At 46.7% G+C, this 21,544-nt stretch overlaps 1 protein-coding gene across 2 annotated transcripts in view; it reads left to right on the top strand.

Annotated features, from left to right (window-relative positions):
• The first annotated feature begins 1,978 nt into the window (after positions 1–1,978).
• The window catches only part of PTP4A1 (protein tyrosine phosphatase 4A1), a 42,528-nt gene continuing 22,962 nt past the window's right edge, over positions 1,979–21,544 (top strand). The window contains exons 1-3 of one of the 2 annotated variants that reach the window (XM_078611699.1): positions 1,979–2,063; positions 12,800–13,762; positions 15,102–15,194. In XM_078611699.1, the coding sequence (XP_078467825.1) occupies positions 13,658–13,762; positions 15,102–15,194 (198 nt within the window). In that variant the 5' untranslated portion in view covers positions 1,979–2,063; positions 12,800–13,657. Of the gene's footprint in view, positions 2,064–8,231; positions 8,390–12,799; positions 13,763–15,101; positions 15,195–21,544 lie in introns of those variants that run through there. The other variant, XM_078611710.1, reaches the window with a different exon arrangement.

A 21,544-nucleotide genomic window follows, 5' to 3' on the forward strand; every position in this document is an offset into this window, starting at 1 on the left:
ACAAATTAGAAAATAAGGAGGCAAATCAAAAGCATGTTGGAGTCGTTTTTGGAAATGTAATACCTACTCGAATCAGCCAGGAATGACCTTAACGCTCGTGACGTCACTCCACATCGACCAGCCCCCCCTCATTAATATTCATGGCCAGGTGACGTCCTCCAAATGCATACCCTCCCCACTCCTCATTAATGAGCGGGTGACGTCACTCAATACGGAGTACTCCCCCCCCCCCCCTAATAATCATGAGCATGTGACATCACTCCACATCGAACAGCCCCCCTCATTAATATTCATGGTGAGGTGACGTCCTCCAAATGGACACCCACCCCCCCCCCCATTCATAATAATTAGCGGCTGACGTCACTCCACATGGGGGGGCGAGGCGCCTCCTCCCCCCCTCTTCAGCGTCAACTTACAACCCTCACTACAAAGGCAGAACCCTCACGTCACGCGATCTACGTAACGCTACTGAGACATCGAAGTAAAAAGGACGTCGTGATGAACAAGGGATTATAACCTTTAAATGAAATAGGTCTGTGTCACCGCGCCCTTACAAATTGGACACGCATTCGTGCAATGAATATCACGTCGTGGTCTTCTTTTCACTTGCCAGTTTCAGATTTACTGCGGCCGCTCGAAGGCAACACTCGGGATGAGCCGTATCTCCCACGTGAACAGCGTCGCGCCCATTACGGCGAGCACGCTATGTAGGACTTCTTTCGCACCGTACGTAGCCAACCGTGCGAATGGGAGGTGCTCCGCAAAAAAAAAACACTCGTTCGTCAGCCCATCGAACACGTGTTCTGCAGCGGCACGGTCGTTCCAAAACAGCTTAGGGTCTAAAAATAGCGGCAGCAGCAGCCTCGCTACGATACACGGCGTACACCAGGATCACGTGTTCACTCCTCCCCACGCCGGTCACAGGCGGTGGCCGCGTATACAGCAAACGTCGTGATGTTGTAGGCAATTTGTCGGCGTGTATTACGAGTGCGTAAGATAAATAAGCGTAACGCTAAAAAGGCCACGCGCAGCGAGTTCACGAAATAAAATCAAAATATTTCGTTGAAAGGGACGCAACTGGAAAAACGCATCACAACTTCTGTGTACCTACGAGGGAGAGTTTACTGCAGGTTGACCGGGATGACAATGGTGAAATTAAGAGGCGAACCGGTAAAGCATGCAACGTTGCGCCGATCTTGGCCAAACAGTAAAGCATGTTTAGGGGGAAGCGAGGGCAGATTGGGCGAGTTTTTGAAAATTGTACTTTGAGCATGCAAAGCCACACTACCCCACTGTGCATTTAAATAAAAACACGATTTCAATTCGTGCCGATGAATGAAATATCATTGTACAAGTACAAAGAGAAAACAACTGTTTATGAAGTAGCCGGCTGGCTAACAGACTAACACATGGACTTGCTGACAAGAACAGAGGCGGGTCAGATGGTCAGACAAGAGATCGGTTATTTCGACGACCACTTGTGTTGCGATCGAAACGTCGTGATTTGTTCGATTTTATTTCCAACTACCAAAGAGTAAAGAGACCGACAGACACGGATTACCGACAGACAGCTACACAAACTGGACGGACACACGTAGATAGTTTCACACACACGTGACCGATTTTTTGTTGTTGTTTAAACTCGGTACACCTTCACCAAGTCACGCGTTTGCAACTTTAAATTAATTGGTGCACACACACTCGGGGTGTAAACACCACGACCGCACACCCACAGCTCTTGATCTTTACACAACACAGCACGGGAGGGGGGGGTCCCCGGTGTGGCCTCAATTCTCTCCCAGGGCGTCCCACCACCCCAACCACCGCTCCACCCCGGCCAATGAGCCATGACCACGCACACACCTCAAAAACGGAATTATCCTGGCGTCCAAACCCCCCCCAACCCAACCCCGGCTTGCGCTTGTCACTCAAAGTGGTCAATCGGAATGCGTCGCTCGGGATCACATGTAGCCAGCCGCGCGGCCACTCCGGCCCCCAGTACTGGAATGGATTCGCTCGCGATCGCAAGAGGACACCGCGAGCCGTGCTGCCCACACGCCGCCGTGAGTTCGAGCTGCGGCCCAACGTCCGCGAACGGACGCGGTTCGCGCGTGTCGCCAAATCCACCGCATCGACCAGGCATCTTCCGCTATCCACCGTTAGACACCTGATAAAAACACGACCCGCTGTTCGCTCCCGTCGAGATGTATTTCCGTTAATGGACCTGTTGAGATTGCATGGAACTCCTAACAAGGCTGCATTCACTTTTACGGAGCTCGATTTTGTTGACGGACCTGTTGAGATGTCAGACATCTGCTAACACGAATGCTGTTGACTACTATTGATTACCTCGAAAGTTTTGGTTCGGGTAATTGCAATCGTGACAATGCAATGGAGTTTAATTGTTCGTGAAAGCGAGTAGCTTATTTTTGACTGATAGTTAATTAAGATGACTGCAATAAAACGTATGTATAAGGAGTGAAGGTGGGTTGCTTGAATCCATACGTCTCTAAAGTGGAGAATAGCAGTGACTTGAGTCGATTCTCCATGAATGTGAATTGCTAACAGAGATCTCTATGAAAGTGAATGGTGGTCAATAAAATCAACCGACTATTTTAAGAGCATTGTTTGTGATGATGTTAATGTTATGCACAATGGATAGTGGTCGATATAAGAATGCCTATTAACGTGAATGCAGTTGCTGTTGCCCGGATTGGGTCACGTGTTGAGCATTTGTTTCTCTCTCTCTCTGAAGCACGACTAACCGCGGGCAATTTCACACGAGTTGAAGTCTCGAGAGAAAATGCTCGATAACCCAGAAATCCGCACGTAGATTCCAAGCGGCCGCAAAACGCTTGCATGTTTAAAAAAAATTAGTGGATAAAAAAATTATGTTAATATCGCGTACTCCAGGTCGTAACGTATTTATTCCATTGCTCACGTTTCTTTAAAATGTTAACATTCGGTAAGACGAAAAAGCTGAATATTATGGTCATGGGGCGTGGGACTGAAACCGCATCATTCTAATATTTATCACATGCAATGTGGCAATGCTACGTTAGATTACAAACCGTTGAACCGATTAATACATCGTACAAAACCTTGGTCCTAGACCCAAGGAAGCCGATAGAAAAATTTGTTTTTAAATTATTGTATCCTTTGAAGAACGGTTTTTTTTCGAATAGAAAAAACCCTCACAAGACACTACGGTTTCGCGGTACAGATGCACATCCTCTCACGAGCCCGAAGATCACAGGACCCGAGATCCTTCGCCACACGAGCTCGGGAGACGTGCAGCAAACGTTCTCCGCGTACTGTGATTATGTCTAACAATTACATTCTAAAAGAGACGGCGCAAATACAGCAATGCATCGGTTTTTTTGTTGTATGCATAAGCAAAAAAAAGCACGGTGGGTTTCGCAGCTCATGTGCGGCTCTGGACGGGCAGGACGGAGGTCAACGTGGGTTACTGTGACAGACATTGGAATGGCACCGAGAGCTCAGTGACCCCATCGGCAGATGGCCAGATACTGTAGGATACAGTATAGAGCTGACCTCTGGGAGGTCAGACGCCGGACTGTGCAACAGCTGAGAAGTCGAGCAGAAGAAGGAAGTGGTGCTTAGATGTAGGTGGCACCAGCGGTATCAGCCATAACGACCTCTTTTTCCCCACGACCTTAACTTTTGTTTTGCATGCGTGAGTGTGGGTCAGGCTGAAACAATGTACTTATCTTCCAAGAAAAGGCAGGGCCAAACAAAACGTTAGGAGGGCGTCTTGCCAAATGACTTCATGAGCCGATTAGATACCGCCCGGGTGTTCGGAAACGAAAATGTCACCTTCCACGCCCAGTCGGGCTCCGTAAAATTCCTGAACAGCCAACAGTAGCAGGAGTGGCCATCGTCTGAAGAATTAGGGGTGGTGGGGTCTGGTACAGGCGGTGGGGGGTGGGGACCCCCCCAGCGTGACAGCTTTTATTGTCCAGAAACAACAGCGCCGGTTGAGTAGCGCCGTGCGGATCGATTGCCGCGCTGTGAAAATAAAAATCTCATTCGCCGTTTAAAACGGGCGTAGTGAGCGCGCAATGGCTTGCATGCACAGTACAATGGCTTGCATACACAGTACACGCAATTGGATGAAAACGGCTTGCGTTTCAGCTTAGGTGCAATTGAAAAAAATATGACCTGACAGAAGCGAGTGGTACCATAATTTAAAAAAAAGATATGCAGTTCAAAGTGCATATTGTATTCTCTGCAAATTTAAGACCAAAAGATTAACTTAATGGTGGAGTGGAGGCACGGTGATAAGCACACTGCGCAATGAACCCGGCAACCCGAGGTCCATTCCCAGCCACGGCTAACAGAATCAGAAGTTTATTTCCCAAGTGAAACCCAAAGGTCTGTTCAAGGACGACCCTGCCAGCACACATCATTGTCGCGAGTGCTCCTCGAACCGGTCCTGGGCCACACACCCTTTACCATCAACCCGCACTGAGCAGGCATTGTGAAATATGGTTAAAAATTTGATGAAATCCAAAAATATCTGAGGAAAACCCCACACTCGTAAGAACTGGCTCCAAGTGACCTCCACATGTTTCCAGAGCTAAGGAAAGCAATTTTTTTTTCTGGCAACTGTAGTGCAACGTGTGCTGTGAATCGAGTGGTTTGAGAATCAAGACCGGGTGTAAGCCACGTGTTGGCCAATGTTCCTTTTCGTCGTATTTTGGCAATAACGTGCCAACGTCTGCATTAACAATAATGAGGCCCAACCACCAAGGGTGATGCGTTTCGACCTTTCCATCTCGATGTGAACCCAGCTAAGTAAATACAAAAGGGTTCTCTCCCGGCAGGGAAGATTCTATGAGATTGGTGGTGAGATACTAAAGCGCCTGGTATAAAGGTGGTGGTGGGGTTCGATTCCGACTTTAAACTTGTATATTTGGAGTTTGCATGTTCTCCCCGTGGTCGCGTGGATTTTTCTCCTGGTCCTCCGGTTTTCCCTCCACATGTTAGAAACGTGCGTTTCGAGTATACTGAATTTGGCTGCTAAAAAATCCCACACAAGCCACTTCATTGGGCTATAATTTGTGGCCAGGTCGCTTCTGAAAAAAAAGCTATATCACACACTCAGTGGGTGTTACCTGGTGAAATGAAATGAAACATTGTTTAGTTTTAGAATAGTGTCGCGTTTCAACAAGGTCACTCGCTGCAGTCTACGTCAGACGACTGCTCTTTCCATTTGCCCCGTGCACAACTCCTTCATTAATGCCATCCGACCAATGCGGATCGTAAAGCCCTCCGTGCAGCATTACGTGGCTATTTAATTTGTTATCCTCAATAATCTCCTCTCTGGCCAGGTGGCTCGGTGCTTGAGCGAGCGGCTCGCAACTAGGTCACGAATTCAGATCTTGATTGGGGGGGGGGGGGTTAAATACCACTTTGTGAGGAAGTAAACATTGGCTGTACTATGGATATACTCACCCCCACCATAGGAATGTGGAATTGAAACCACGGACTGAGGGCTCTTAACAGGAGATGAGCACCATCTCAATGCTCATTTGAACACGGCACCAATTTTGAATCGTTGACTTAACCAGCATTGACCCTTGAGATTGACATGACATTGCTAAGGAGGTCTAAGGGCAGCCAGCCGTTCAACACCACAATCTTTAGACGTTAAAAAAACACAAGCAACATTCTTGAAAAATCTAATTCAGTGAAAGCGAGTAACTAAGTGGAGACCACTGCTCGGCACTTAACTTTGTAGCGACATTTTTTCACCTTTTCGATACGACTCTTATCAGGCGTGTTACCAATCCCAATATTAGACTGAATGAGATTACTCTTTTGGAATAACGTTTACACGAACGCATGCGAAGAGTTGATACCCCCCCCATCCCACTCCAGCAACCCCGAACCCTCGGAAGCTGAACTGGCAACAAGCGAAGGTGCTGCCCAGGTGCCGTCCGTCTCTTTTTATTGGCGCGATTTTGTTTTTCCGATTTTTTGGGGGGTTTTTGTTTTATCCCCGGTCGCGTGTTGGCAGACGCTCCTTTTCATCCGATGATGAGCAAAAGCGTTGAAACATCCCCAGGACAAAGGGTGGAGGAAACCCACAGCGCCTCGTGAGGATGTGAACCCGGCCATTTCACGTTCTGACAAATGCCATTGCCAGAAGCATCGTCTGCAATGTGTGAAGAATGCAGTAAAGCATACATTCAACATTTATAGGATTCATACTCTTAGTTTTTTCGGTAAAGTCACGTAAGTAAAAAATTTAATTAAAATTAATAAAAGTAATAATATAAATAAAATAATTTATTATTATTTCTTTTATTAATTTTAATTTCATATTTCACCTACGTGACTTTACCGAAAAAACTAAGAGGATGAATCCTTGCAGTCACGAAAGCTTCAAATCTAGAATTTATAGGATTACTTTACATTTTTATAAACTTGTACACACGTATGCACTATTACCGTATTTTCCCGCATACACATATACCCCGCAAAAATTTGCGTTGTGTAAAAAAATTTCAGATAGCCCGCACCTCCATATACCCCGCATGCATTCATATATTTAACGTCGTTACCGCAGCTTAACTCCATCATATTAATACGAAGTTTACATTTGTAATACAGTCCACTATCAATTGTTAACATTCAAATCATAACGTGCACAAAGAAAACAAACTAACCGGAAACGAGTGAACTTCAAACAGTAAAGTAACAAAAGTAAATATCCAATAAATAAGTAACACATAACTATTAATAATAATTAACATGATTATTTCCATTATTTTTATTATTTATTTTTTACTTTTTCCTACGTGACTTTACCGAAAAAACCTAAGAGTATGAATCCTTGCAGTCACAAAAGCTTCAAATCTAGAACACACAACTGGTAGATAAGTACAGTTTTAGCACTGGTAGATTGCGCACTGCGCAGATAATAGCGGCACTACGGTAACGCCATTGCCTCGCCCCCCACCTCTCTCTCCCCGCAGGGTCTTGTTTTGTTTGCAAAAAGTGGTATACCCCGCGGGTTATGTGCAGGGAAATATGGTAAATGCATGTAAAGAACATACACCAACTTGCAACATTTTGACGAAGGCTATACTTAACAGGTGCAATAAACGGGCAATATCCAGAATACAAAACAGCATTTGTGAAAGTTAACGTAGATGTGTGTAGCCAAAACTGTAATCGGATCCAAAATAGATTGTTGGGTTAGGCCACGTACCGATCTTAACATGGTCGGATTAATGTGTTTATCTGCATCCTGTGTCGAGGGGTTTCACCCTCGCATATCTGGCCAGATCATCTGCACGACTCAAACTAAAAAATAAGTTAAATCGAGCAATCATTAAATTAAATCTGAGAAAACAACCCCACAGGAACAGTGAACGTTTCAACGAATCGACGATGTCCCCTGGCTACACCACTGACAACTACTACGGGGGCTGCTTGTCCAAGTGTCAAGAATTACCCCGCGTGTCCCGTGGGCTTTTATAGCCACTGCCCCTGGGGTATCCACAGGAGAGGCCTGGCCCCAAAAATAATCCCGGTGCGAACACGTGCCACACCACGCCATAATGGTCACATCACAACACGATGCCATTCCTCTCCATGATGCGAGACCACGTAATGCGGCTGCCGATACACCACAATGGAGAGAGAGAGGCTTGGCTCGAGACTCGACAACATACATCGTAGCGGGGACAAAAAAAAGTTCTTGCTACAACAAAACAATACAACCGCACAGTTTCAAAAAAATCACGAGAACAGGTGCTCTTGCTGTTGGGTCCCCGCACCTTTCCACACACACACATTCGAAAATTAAAATTAAAATCTGCCAGGGGTTGCGGCCCCGGGGGTCGAGATGGGATGGAGGGTGGGAGCAGAAGCTCCCCCCCCCCCACACACCACAGTACCGAGGAGTTCGCGTCACTTGCAAATCAAAACAAAAGGCGGAAATGTTTGGGAGCAGGCCGGGATGGCGTACAGCCATGCGGGAAAGGCATCCGAGCATGCCATTTGGCCGGAGAGCCATTTCCTGCGTGCACACACACACACAACTCGAGAAGGGGGTAAAGATAGCTCCTGCACGAGAGGAGGGAGACCGGGAGAGACCCCCCTCCCCACCACCACATCACCTCCCACACCGGTTCGCCCTTCCTCCCCACGCGTATAAAGAAGAGGGGGGTGCGGAGTGGCTCGATCATTCGGCGCGTGCGTTTAAATCTCACAGCGTGCACACCGGAGGGGTGCCACCACCAACTTCAACCTGAGCCACCACCAACTCCAACCTGAGCCAACACTAAAGCTGCCAACGCGAGCCCGCTCGTCATTGCCGCCAAGCGTCACGCAGGGAGCTCTTTTTTTTAAAAAGGTGTGTCCTGTTTAACGGTGGAGATTGTCCGTAACTTTGATTCCCCCCCCCACCACCACCAAACTTTCACCTGTCTTGACTTGTATATGTCGGAGTGCTACGCGTCTACTATATATATGAAAACATGCATGCGTATCTAAAAATAAATCGGTGCTCGCGTTCATTGGAAAACCCCAGAGAGCAGTGGTGAACAATTCCACGTTGCTATGGCGGGGATCAGAGTCGCCATTAGAGGGAACCGCTTTTGTTGACTTCCCACAAAATTATTCAAAGTTTATCTAACGGAAACTTATAGTTCATTTACGTAACAAGGAACGCAGGATTTTACTGCAGCTGTGCAATTGACGTTGCTGAAATAGTTTTGCGCGACGAGTTATCCGAAGTTAGTTTGATAGTCGCCTCGTGTTAAATCGCAACATTCTTATCTCAATATTGTTTTATATAATTTAACCATTTATCAACATGCGGTGTGTAATGGGTTGACGATGCTGGGCCGAGCTGAACCCCGACCGGGATGTGAACTTGTGAACCTTTCGATTGCGAGACAAAATGTGCCGACCATCGCTCCAACATGCTGGATTAATTTTTTTTTATGAAAGTATTTTTCCAGCCAGGCGGTTCCATCATCCCTCCAGCGTCAATAAAACCGAGGATCGTGTTTTTTGTAGGGAAGGCAACGGTGACAGTCACCCTTGCAGATAGTCACCCCTGCCCATAGGAATGTGGAATGTATGCCACCGAATCAAGGCTTTAACACAGGAGATAAGCACCGCCTTGATGCTCATTTGAGTGGGAAATCAGTTGACCTTTTTTTATGTATACGGAGTACTGTGTCAATCCACTGCTGGATGAAGGCCTCCCCACAGATGTCGGTCGGCACGGTTGGCTACGTACGGTGCGAAAGAAGTTTACCGTACATACAAGTCCGCATTGTTTTGCCAGTTTGTACATATTACATAAATAATTGTGTCATTGCATTAAGTTATTGTTATTCTGTTGTCATGCATGGCGCAAACTCACTGGGGATAATTATTTCGTAGTGATTGTACACATCGTATATTCTTCATCCCCAGTCATTCTATTCTTACTTTGTAGACACACGGCCAGTCTTAAAATAAACACCGAGCGTGACTGTGCTAAATGCAGGAAATTGTCGCTCCAGATATTCTTCCAATGCAAACGCCAGTTCACCACAGTTAAGTAGTCCACATCCTCGGTCACTTGACTCCCTGACCATCCCAGCACAATCCATCTTGACACAAACGAGATCCAGTCACTGCTCTAAATTCTAAGCCATTGTCATGCCCCCCCCCACCTCGACCGGCTTAGCAAAGCCGTTTGAGTTTAGCAACGTAGAACGTCTTTCACACCGCACGTTGCTAAACCGTGCTAATCGGGGGTGGGGGTGCGGGGAAATAACAAACTAAACACAACAAGCAGTTCCAAAGAAACGAGTTTCCAAGCGAGATGTAAAAGTGCATAGCTCCAGTGGCGTCCTAAAGCTTCGGCATGACCCTTCTTGGTTCTTTCGGTAAAGTCACGTAGAAGGGAAAGAATAAAAATATAACATAATAAAAAATATTATTTTATTTTTTATTTTATTATGTTTCATTTTTATTATTTTACTATTTCCCTTCTACGTGACTTTACCGAAAGAACCAATAAGATGAATCCCTGCAGTCACAAAAGCTTTAAATCGAAACTTCGGCATGACATGAGGATTTGCATTCGTTCGGCGCTTTGCGTACAACACGCGGCAACTTCAAAAGCGTTGCAGTAAACAAAACCACGAAAATACACTAACGTGACCGCTGTCACGGAGCTCCACTCGCACATGACATGCAAGACACATTGCGCACTCTACACCTCACGCGGCATGGCCGTTTGTGAAGAACTGTAAATAACAACGTTCGCGTGACGTGTGCTTCCAGGAAAAGCACTGGGATGTTTAGACGTTACATTTCATAAAGAGGTGGTTTAATTTTCTCTCAAGGAGCAGCAAACATTGTTTCTCGTATTTTTTTAAAGCGATGATTCTCGCTTTTATGTATTTTTTTCTGAAAAGTATGCATTTGCAGCTGCGTCATTAACACAATTGCTGGAGGATTGTTCTTCAGGTGTTTGTACCTGTTGCCATCAAGATGGTGTTGTTTTAAGGCTTTGGACACCACATTGTCTCATCTAAATGGGGAGGTCTTTAGACAAAACATTGACAGTTCGGTTTTTGATTGGGTCCTTAGATGATTGATATACGGACCGGTCTCCGATGGAGCCTCTTAAAAAAATGTGACGAACACTGGTCCTTCTAGACACAATGCACTGCATATCGCACCATCGAAAAGGAGGGCTTTGTGGTTTTGCTTTGAATGCCGCGTGTAATCACGGGAGGTCACACACCGTCCAGTGGCCTCACACCACCTTGCACCCAGTTGCAAGGCCTTGCATGACATTTGCTGAACAAATGCTTTGAACGGTTTAAGAGTGAGGCGATGGAGACTGGGGGAGGAACGAGACGGAACAGAAAAACACAGTGACCGCAAGAGCCAAAAATAAAATGATGCATTTGGCAAGGCACGGCCATTACCACGAGGCTCAGCAATTAGATGACAGTTCAGGTGTTGGGTTTCCTGTACTGCCTTGAAGGGCAGTTTGTATAAAGGTCTGGGGGAAATCTTAAGGTCCTGGCTACAACGCTTCGACCCAGATCGTTCTGAAAACAAAAACAAAAAAGGTCAGCTTTATTAGCAATATTAATAATAATTTCAACTTGTAAAAAAGGCACCGCACACAGTATTTGCTCGCTCTCGAAGAGAGAGAATGTATTTGGGACGCATGCTAAACTTCAGAGCCACTTGCAATTCATGTTCCTCCGTCTCCCCCCCCCCCCCCTCTGTGAATCATCCGAGCCTCTGCCCCCCCCACGTCTAATCATTAAGGGTGTGACTCAGCGAAGGCTTAATGGGAACCAGTGGCGCGTGCAGACGCGGAGGGCGCGTGCGCGCTCGCCGCCGCCTCCTGTAACGGATCCATTGTCAACAGCGAAACTGGCGCGTGATTGATGCCTGGACGAGAGTCTAGATTTGAAGCGTTCGTGACTGCAAGGAATCATATTCTTAGGTTTTTTCGGTAAAGTCACGTAGGTAAAACATCGAAATTAATGAAAATAAAATAAAATAAAACAAAAATCACGACGTTTCGGAGGCAACACAAGTCTCCGAAACGTCGTGATTTTTGTTTTATTTTATTTTATTTTCATTAATTTTGATGTTTTACCTACGTGACTTTACCGAAAAAACCTAAGAATATGGACGAGAGTCATTTGTGTGGCCCTATTGTTGTTACAGAGAGGGTCACCCCAGCTGCCCCAAAAATAATTCGCTCTACCCAGGACTTGTCCAACGCGTGTGTGTGGGGGGGGGGGGCTGCGACGTAGTGGTTAGCGCTACACGCTGCGCTACGAACACGGCGACCCGAGTTTGATTCCCGCTCGCGGCCAACACCAGTGGCGATTATCTCAACCGATACTGGGCCTCACCGAGGTTGACTCGGCCTCAAATGGAGTACCTGGTGCAATGTGTAAACATCGCCGCTCGGGAGACTAAGATGCGTGGCGTTGGCCACCCACCCCCTCGTGTGCAGTGCCGGCCTGCATGAAGCGCTCGCTAGCAGCACTTGCCCCTACTGTCTGTTAAGGCTATACGGAGGGGGGAGGGGGTAATATTTGTATTTTTTGTGTGCTGACTAATAGCTTTCACCTATGAAAAAATATCAATTACCCATAAAAAACCAAGCTGTACTCTTAAGGATAGTTGTTCATGAGGGTGCTGTATGGGGATATTTGGCTAATTCCATGAATGATCGGTTGGCCTCATGTGCAAGAAGACCGGAGAACCCAGTGAAAGTCCAGAACTGCCATATCCTTGGCCACCTCGCAGCCCATTTCGCTTGAGATTTGCGGGCTTTCCAACACAATGCAAGGCATTTTGCACAAGCAATCTTTCGGGTAAATGGAATAAGTCTAGTATGCGTCTAGCAAGCAAAGTGTAGTTTTTTTGTAAATTATACAACAGTGCTTTGGTGCCCACGAGGGCAACATCGCCATTACGAAACGGCAACATATTAAACAATGATAGTCTGGTTATTATTTCCATTGGTCGAAATGGAAACGTAGTAGTGAGGGTACGAAAGTTATTCAAAATCAACCTCAAAGCCCACGTTCACCGCCGCACGCCGCTCTGCGAAAACGTCGCAGTACAGGGGACAGGACTCGAGTCCTAGGAAAAGTGCCAGCACACACGGTTTGGTTTCACTCCAAGCACTGGCGTCATGTGGCATAGCATCATCCAAATACCGCTACGTTTCGACCGCTAATCATTCATCTTCGCTTTGCAATTTGTCCACTCGTGGCAGGAGCAGAGGAGTGGCGCCTGTGCTACCGTCGACGGCTGCGCGTGCATGGCCACGCGGTCCGGACGAGGCGACCTCTGCCAGGCGCAACACACCTGAGCCCCCCCCCCCCCCCTACGAGCCCCCACAGAACGCGCCTTCCCCACCCTCCTTCCCCCGCCACGTCCCGCTCACGCGCCTGCCACCGCCGCAGTCGGAGGGGGCGGCCAGAGAAACAAAAAACGGCCCGCAAGTAAAATGGAAGAGCTCGTCATTTAGGCGCTCGCCGCTCTTCATCGCCGTTGACAACCTCGAGCGCAGATCGCTCGCCTTCAATGTATCGGCAACTCGAGCGAACGAGCAAAGCCGGCGGGAACGAGCGCCGCTTTGTTTGCCCGGGCGACCGGAGAATGGTTGCAAAGTGACGGGCCCCGACACCCTACGCTTCTTCGTGGACGAAACGGAAACGGAAAGGGCGCCGTTCCGTACTTTCGCGGCGCTGTGGGTGAATTCGGCTCGGAGGTGCGGAGCTGCGCCAGGAGAAGGGGAGGGTGGTTGCGCAATGTGAGCACGGCCAGGATCGCCGGCTAGGTCGAAGCGAAGCAGCTGCTCTTTGGAGGCTACGGGTGGGGTGGAGGTGGGGGGCAAGGGAAAGTTCAAATCAAGCCGAGACCGATCGAGACACCACGCCGATTACGTAAATGTGAACTTGAAAATGTTGCGGGCACTGAAAGTGACGTCTTGAAGTCTACGCGAACAGGTTTCTGAAGTTGCAATTTCAATCGGAGTGAAGCACATTATATATTCATTACGAAGATACCATACACTGAGTTTATAAAATATCATTTGATTTATTGACATAATAATAAAAAGAAGAAGACAATGGCAAGAATGAATCGACCAGCACCGGTGGAGGTCACGTACAGGGAGATGAGGTTTCTCATTACCCACAACCCCAACAATACCACGCTCAACAAGTTCATAGAGGTGAGCATACCAGACCATAATAACAACAACCGCCATTCGCCACTAAGTGGCGGTGACGTCACCACGACGCTTGTGCCAGGCCATGTGCACCTTGAGGCCACGTGAAATGTCGAACGCCCGCTGGCAGGATATAATAATAAAAAACACACACACACGCCCTTACCGAGGACATCACCACAGAGCCTCCATACTATTTTCTAATGGAGAGTTCTGCGCATGTGACGTTCTGTCCATTGCCCTTTACAGACCGTGCTGCAAGTAGGAGGCAACCAGAGTAGCTGCAGAAAACCGAAGCTGATAAATAAAACAAGTAAACCCGTAAAAACAAAGTTTTTCACTATAAATCCTTTATATGCGTGGCATCGGGGCGGCTACAGTCCTCTCGTCCTCTGGCTTGAGATGGCTGCCACCTATGGGTCAGATGATTGTCTGCCACAATTAAGCAATTGGTAATTAAATATTTAAATTTGTTTTCCCTAAACAGTGTAAAATTTTGGAATTTTTTTTCATGAAAATTAATTGTCACGCACAACGAGTCTGTGTGCAAAATGTCAGCTCGATTGGATCACGGGAAGTGGGTTAAAAAACGACCGAAAGATTTGCACGGTCCTAAGCAAGCAAGCAAGCGAACTTAATATAAAGGATTTAAAAAGGGGATAACACCCCAAATGGCCCACACAGAGGGGTCAAACCCATTTTCGCTCTAGCACCATCACCAGGCCGTCTTGTAACCCCACGGCGAGTCCAACAGCGCACGGCAATCCGTGGTGTCCACAGACCCTGCCGCCTAAAACACTGGATTACAGGAGAGCGGGAAACTGGGTAATGTACGGGAATTACCAGTCGCGTAATGGATTTTCTCCCCAGCCAAACCCCCTCCATCTTGCATCACTCGGAGAATTGTAAAAGTTCAGGGTCACGAATCATTTCGAGAATATTCTAATTTGTTCCATCTCATTTTGTAAAGTCACACTCCACGGGCCCAACAGATGACACGAGCATACAATCCGCAAACAGTTCATTTGCGCGATTAGAAACCGTATTATGATTATTATATTATTGTATTTTATTTCATTATTTTATTATATTAGTTTATTATATAATTTAATTTTTATTATTTTATTATTTCCCTTCTACGTGACTTTACCGAAAGAACCAAGAAGATTAATCCCTGCAGTCACGAAAGCTTTAAATCGAAATTTAGAAACCGTCAAGCTCGGTCACGTACAAACTGTTGCACGTAGTTACGGCGTAAGAATCGATGACAATCGTCGCGATGAGTTGTCGTTTATGATTTCACTCAAACCAACGGCATCGTTTTTGTGCGACTCCTGTGCAGGAACTGAAGCAGTACAGCGTGACGACCGTGGTGCGCGTCTGTGAAGTGACTTACGACAAGAGTCCGCTGGAACGGGAAGGCATAAGCGTCATAGTAAGTCGAGCCAAGACCACAAACACTCATCGCGACACTCGCCATACCACACCTATCGAAGAAGGCCGGGCACAGCGCAGAGGGGGGATGGGTGGCCAACACCACGCCCAGGTTGCCTTTGTCTCCACAGTGATGATGTTAAACACATCACACCAGTTACTCGTTTTTTTAAGGTCGAGTCGACCACTCAGGCAGGCTCAGAACTAATTCAGATGTGACTCACTGCCAGGTTTGTCGCGCAGTGTGCCAACAACCACTTACTCTACCGCTTCCCACCAAGAGACACTCACCGTGAGACACTCACCGCACACGTTCCCCTTTCCTGCACCAAAAGAACCGAGTTGGCCAAAATTATCTCCAAGTTGAACCCTCCTTAAATTATTATAAAAAAATCAGTGTGGTTTTCCCGGGTACACAAATACATTCCTAAAGTAATTGTACGTGCACATGAGCAGGTGGATTAAGGTGCCAATTCGCTGTGAGAGCGCCAAGCCAACATTGCCGAGCCTCTGCGTTTAAATCTGCGTTCCAGCCACCCACTACTAAACCGGGTTCTTAATTGTAGCAAGATGGGTCTGAGCCTGGTCTCCAACGGCTGCATAAAAAAAAAACTCACCGGTTTATATTTCGATCCTTGCTTATTCCTGCTCTGAGGATTTACACGTCAACGTGGCTGTTAGGCACACGAGGTGGCCCACCAACCCGTGTGGATGAGGCACTTTCGAAGGGAGACTACACACGTAGTCCTGCTCACCTTGAGAACGCCTATTACCACAACTGGAATAGAAATGGGGAGAAAATAAATATGACGCTTCAAAATTGCAACTGGGATATTCAGGCAACGGGGTACAACTTTGGTTAGCAACTGCAGTAAATGAACAATAAACCATGCCTGAGCCAAAGCCACCTGAAGACGGAGACTTGTATTGCCTCCGAAACGTCGTGATTTAATAGAGTTATTTTTATTTATTTATTTTTTACCTACGTGACTTTACCGAAAAAAACCCTAAGAGTACCAAAGCCACATTGCAATCCACTACGAGCCCTCTAGAAGCAGCTATTATTTCATTAGAATAAACTCAGGCTAACGGCGCACACACACACACACGCGCGCACTTGGTCAAACAAGTGTGACGAGTGCGCATGCGTGTGTTTTGCTCTGGCAAAACAGCCAACTCGTAAAAATTTACACAAAAAATCCCAACACTCTCTCCAACACAGTTTTGCGCCGCACCCAACTACAATGACCGATGGATGCACTGTGGTGGTGGTGGTGTTGTGGGGGCTTCATCGCCCCCCCCCAACCCTCTTCTTCAACTGCGATTGAGGCTTTGACAGCGAGCAAAGCACAAAGTAACCGCAATTCAATATTGGCAGACAGGGCCTGTGATGTAAGGCAATATGTAAATTATCGCGGTGGCTTTTATTATACGGGCCGCCTCGTTCCACTGCCTTGGGCAGTTTGGTGCAATGACGCAGAAGTGGCCTTTATCGGGGCCAGTGATCCGACCCGCGCTGCGTGTTCATTCTTTCGCTCGTAACGGCAGCTCCAAGTATAGTATTGTTTCTTTGTGCGGCAAAAGCCTAATAATTTATATAGTTAATTCTTTGTTTACCCGGGACAGTTTCAGCGAGCCTCAACAGCCTGTTTTCGGAGGGTCCTGCGTTGGAATGTTTGGGAAATGTTTCATTGGGAAAAAAAAATCATCATTTAAAGAAGGGGGAAACCAGAGTACCCGAGAGAAAACTCGCACATGACGGGGAATTGAGAAAAATGCTCCAAACCCTACAAACCTACTTGCCGTGCTGCTGGTTTACCGAAGGCGATTCGCTGCCCTCTAAGCTGGGGCTCCATCTCTGTGCGATCCGCCAACCCGACTCGCGTGTGCTACCACAACACTCGGTGAAAATGCTGTTGGCTTTCTTTCCAAGCTTTTTATTTGCTTCTTGTACCCTGGGCACAGATTGACGGCTTTAGAGGAGAGGGTTCGTCGCGATTACGAGTCAAGATTGAATGTTTTTGCATCGTTTTCACCATTGTATTATTTCACTTTTTTTCCCCATCTCATCACGACAATTTGTTTCACTATCGGCCTAAATATAACCTTAGCTACTCTTTGTTTACCGACGATAATTCTGCATTGTACAAGACACGGGTTCTGTATCCTACGAGATGAGTATTCTTATTGGATGAGATGAGAGTTCTGTATCGAATGAGCGACAACGATTGCATTAGTCTCCTTAGCCATGTGGCATGGGCTGGTATTAGTGGTGTATTGATGCATGGATTAATTCACCTTGATGCTTAACCTCCTGTTACATTGTATGAGAAGTCAGACCACCGTCCCATCATGTATGTTGTCTGAATTGGCTTCAGACTCATGCAGCAGGGAGAGGGCACTACATTCACCGCAATCCAATTTAATAAATCGACGTTTCATTCAATTATGACCCTGAATTTGCAATAATTCGAGTCGCTGGGTTGGTTAACCATTACACACCTAGCAAGACACAATTTCAGCACACGTTGGATTTTTAATGACGGAATCGAACTTTGCTCGTATCGAAGGAGACTTTAAAACAAACTGTTTAACGATTCGGGGTATGGTCGAGTGGTAGTGCGTTCACCCCTCGTTGCAGAGGTTCACGGCACGAGCACGGAGGCTGCCCTGGTTAATACTGCGAGCATATTATCCGCAGGCACGCGCCGTCTGCTTCAGAGCGGCCATTAAGGATCTCGCGATGTCATTTGAAGGAGAGTATGCCATGTGTGCCGGTGTCCTGGTTCAAGTTTTCCAAATTTGAACAAAAAGTCTTGCAAATTTCCAGATTGAGCAAAGTTACACATGGTAACATCACATAATAATAATAATAATCAACACTTGTTAAAGGGTATTTCACCCGGAGGTCACAAGGTGCTGTATAGACAAATAACAATGTGGAGGTCTGCTAGCCACGACGAGAGGATGACTACAGGAGAAAGTTAGTGTCGTTTTGCTATTTCACCTTTGAAGGAGCGCAGGCTCCGGGTGTTTGCTACTTTTGTCGTCCGTTAGCCTTCTCGCGGTGGCCCACCTGTGACGCGTCTTCACGTTACCTCACCGCAACCAACACCGTACAATATCCAGGCGAAAATGGACGCCATTACTTTGAATGCAGGTGCGGGCACGCCCATTAAAATATGTTTGTGAGTACGGTTGGCTACGTACGGTGCGAAAGAAGTTAAACGTAAATTACACGTGGGAGTGCCATTATTCTAGAACCAATGCCATCCCATTGCTCATTTAAAAGAGGAAACGGGGAAGGGTTTTGGGCTTTCAAATGCTGTTTTCTTACCTAATTTTATATGACGAGACGAAGTTTTACATTTGGGTACTCTCCCAGAGCAGAGCATCGCCCTCTGCATTAGGAGGGAATGGCTGGCAGAATACCATATTACGGACTTGTTTTGGGAGAATCCTTGAAGTGACCTCCTTTATCCACACTTTCAGGTACTTCACTTTCCACCCGTGTGTGCTTGAATTGGAGAAACATTCATTGCACTTTTTTTTGCATTTTTAATTCTCAGGAGCTGGAAATCTAAACCAGTGAAAACTAAAAACCTACGCTTTAGTTTTAATGTGTTTTAGGGGGCGAGGTTGAGTCACTGGCGACTTGGCATAGACGAGAACCTCGCTTAGATCACAGGAAAAGACGACATGTTCACCATGCCAAGTCACACCGAGCTGGTCACACCGTCTTACGAAGCGATGCATTTCACGCAAATTAAAACTGGTTTCAAGTTGTCGACTCCATATCCTCGGATGCCAAAATCTGTCAAACTCAGAACATGTGGGACAAATGCTCAGTGCAACGGAGCTCTGGCTCATCTCTTCTTTGTCCGCATTTGAACTTCGGTCGGTGCGCTCGTGGGCATGTGCATGGGGTGGGGGGGAGTGGAATCATGCCATAGTGGTTTGCGCGCTGCGCTAAAAAGATCTTGGCCACCCAAGACCAACTCCTAACCGGGGATAAACATCAATACCGAGTGATATCTGAACACGTTGTACGAGCCCCCCCTTAAGTTGACTCAGCCTTTTCGAAAAGGAGTAACTCGTGCTGTAGGTGTGTGACACAATCAACTGGGGAGACGAAGGTAGCCCAGGGTGCTTTACTGGCCACAGCAACGCATTGTGTGCTTTGCCAACTCTAACGGGTTCACTAACAGCACTATCCCTAGCAGTCAGAGAGAAGAAATTTGAGGCAGTGGGTGGGTCATTGTCTAAGCCTATATACAAATGACCCTGAACGCACCCAGTCTCGTCAGATCACGGATTAGCCTGGTTAGTAATTGGATAGGAGACTGCCTGGGAGGACGTTGTATTGTGAACTCGATGTCTGAATGTATCTGTAACCAGGTTTTTGACTGTCATATCCTCCCCTATGCATCGGGTTTCTCCCACAACAAAGCCAAACGCTCGTTATTTGGAATTGTAAAAATATCACAATGCAAGGTACCGCGGAAAACGAGTCTTGGAGACCGATTTCAGGCTTTTCCGAAGTGCAATTCTAACAAAGAGCATTATTGTTATTCCTGGGGAGGGGACGTTTATTGGTTAGACAGTCAATCTCACACCAGTTTAAATTAAATTGCGATTTAAAGCTTTCGTGACTGCAGGGATTCATCTTCTTGGTTCTTTCGGTAAAGTAACGTAGAAGGGAAGTAATAAAATAATAAAAATAAGTAATTTTATTATGTTTTATTTTTATTATTTTATTACTTCTCTTCTACGTGACTTTACCGAAAGAACCAAGAACAGTTTAAATTAGTTTTAACTTTTCCGAGGACTCAAAAAACGTGATGTTATCGCGTTTGGAGACCTGTGTCAAATCCAGATGCACTGTCCGGCAGGCACTTTGATGCAACGCAGCGTTACAGCGTTTGTTCAGGGGTGGGGGGAGGAGGGGGAGCTGCCTCTGGGGAGAGCGCCTATTTTGGAGGGTGGCCCGCACGTGGGATTTATTTACCACATCGAGGGAGGTGAAAAAGTTCAATGCACGCCCTTTTACATCCTTCCTCCCCACCCAGTGAGAGCGCCTTCTTCCCCACATCTGTCTGGCCTCGGCGTTTAAAAAAAAAAACAGACTCAAGCTGCACGGCCAGGCCCTCTGGCCTGCCCGGCCTTCGCCATCGTACGTAAAGATGAGGAGGGCGTGCAAGAGGCAGACAGAGGGGCGGGCGGGCGGGGGGGGGGGCACAGTCGGGGCCTATAAATCTTCACCCTCGGCACCTGCGTATTGTTACAGCTGGAAAAATATTAAATGCCTTAATGACAATGGGAAAACAGTAGCGCGTGTGTAAATATTAGATTGTGGAATGTTAGGATCCACATTTTTGGGTCACCCCGTCTGTCTGCGAGCCCAAAAAATGAGGTCAAATGTCTGAATGTGTTTTTTTTTGTGTGTAATCAGCAAACTCCCCAAAAAACTGCCAAATAAAATGTTGTAGCTTTGGCCTATTAAGAGCATCGGTTTAACAAAAAAAACGTTGTTATCAACTCCATTGCTCACGCAAGCCACAATCAACTGTATGAAATGTGCCGTTCAACGAGTTGGCCACCCTCTCCCCGATTCGCCAACGACTCGGCACAAAATACGCGATCGATCACGTCATATTTGATATTAGCATTTAAATCTGCCTAAATTCAACCTATTATTTAAAATCTCCTTTTTACCGTGCTGTGACAAATCTCAATCAGAGACTGTGGGAAATACGACCCCTACTGTGTTAAAGGGTGAAAGGTACATTTAGAGGGGTTTTTCATAAATCCTGTGAAACATCTAGTTCTGATAAACGGGTGTGCCACACTGAGATTTCCCTATGGATTATTGGTCTCTTGGCATATTCTGACATCACGGTTGGAATCAATTGGGCTGGTGGACAGTTTTAGTTTGAAACCCAGAACAGAAAACTCCACTTGTTACTCAAACTTGACATCAGAGGCCCCCTTAAACTTATATTGCAGATCAATGTTACACGTTAAATTTACTTAACAAATTCAAATAAAGTTACATCGTTTCATTTGCATAAGCAAAACGCTCGCTTGGTTCAAAATGGGATTTAATTCGCACTTATCACCGATTTAGTTTAAACGGTACTCCCACGGTTGTGTGAATGAGATTCCGCATCTGGTGCCTCGAACACTCCCCCCCCCCACTCCTCACAGTGGGGCCCCCACGCTGCCTTGAACACACACGTTGTGCCAGTTACACAAAAACGACAGAAAATTGTAACCAACACTGCGAACCCCAGCAGGGTACACCCACGTTGGGCGATTTCGTTTGTTGCAAAGCGGTAGAAGGCACCGCCA

The sequence above is a fragment of the Lampetra planeri genome, chromosome 2 (assembly GCF_965212315.1).
Source record: "Lampetra planeri chromosome 2, kcLamPlan1.2.h2, whole genome shotgun sequence".
In the NCBI taxonomy this organism is placed as follows: domain Eukaryota; kingdom Metazoa; phylum Chordata; class Hyperoartia; order Petromyzontiformes; family Petromyzontidae; genus Lampetra; species Lampetra planeri.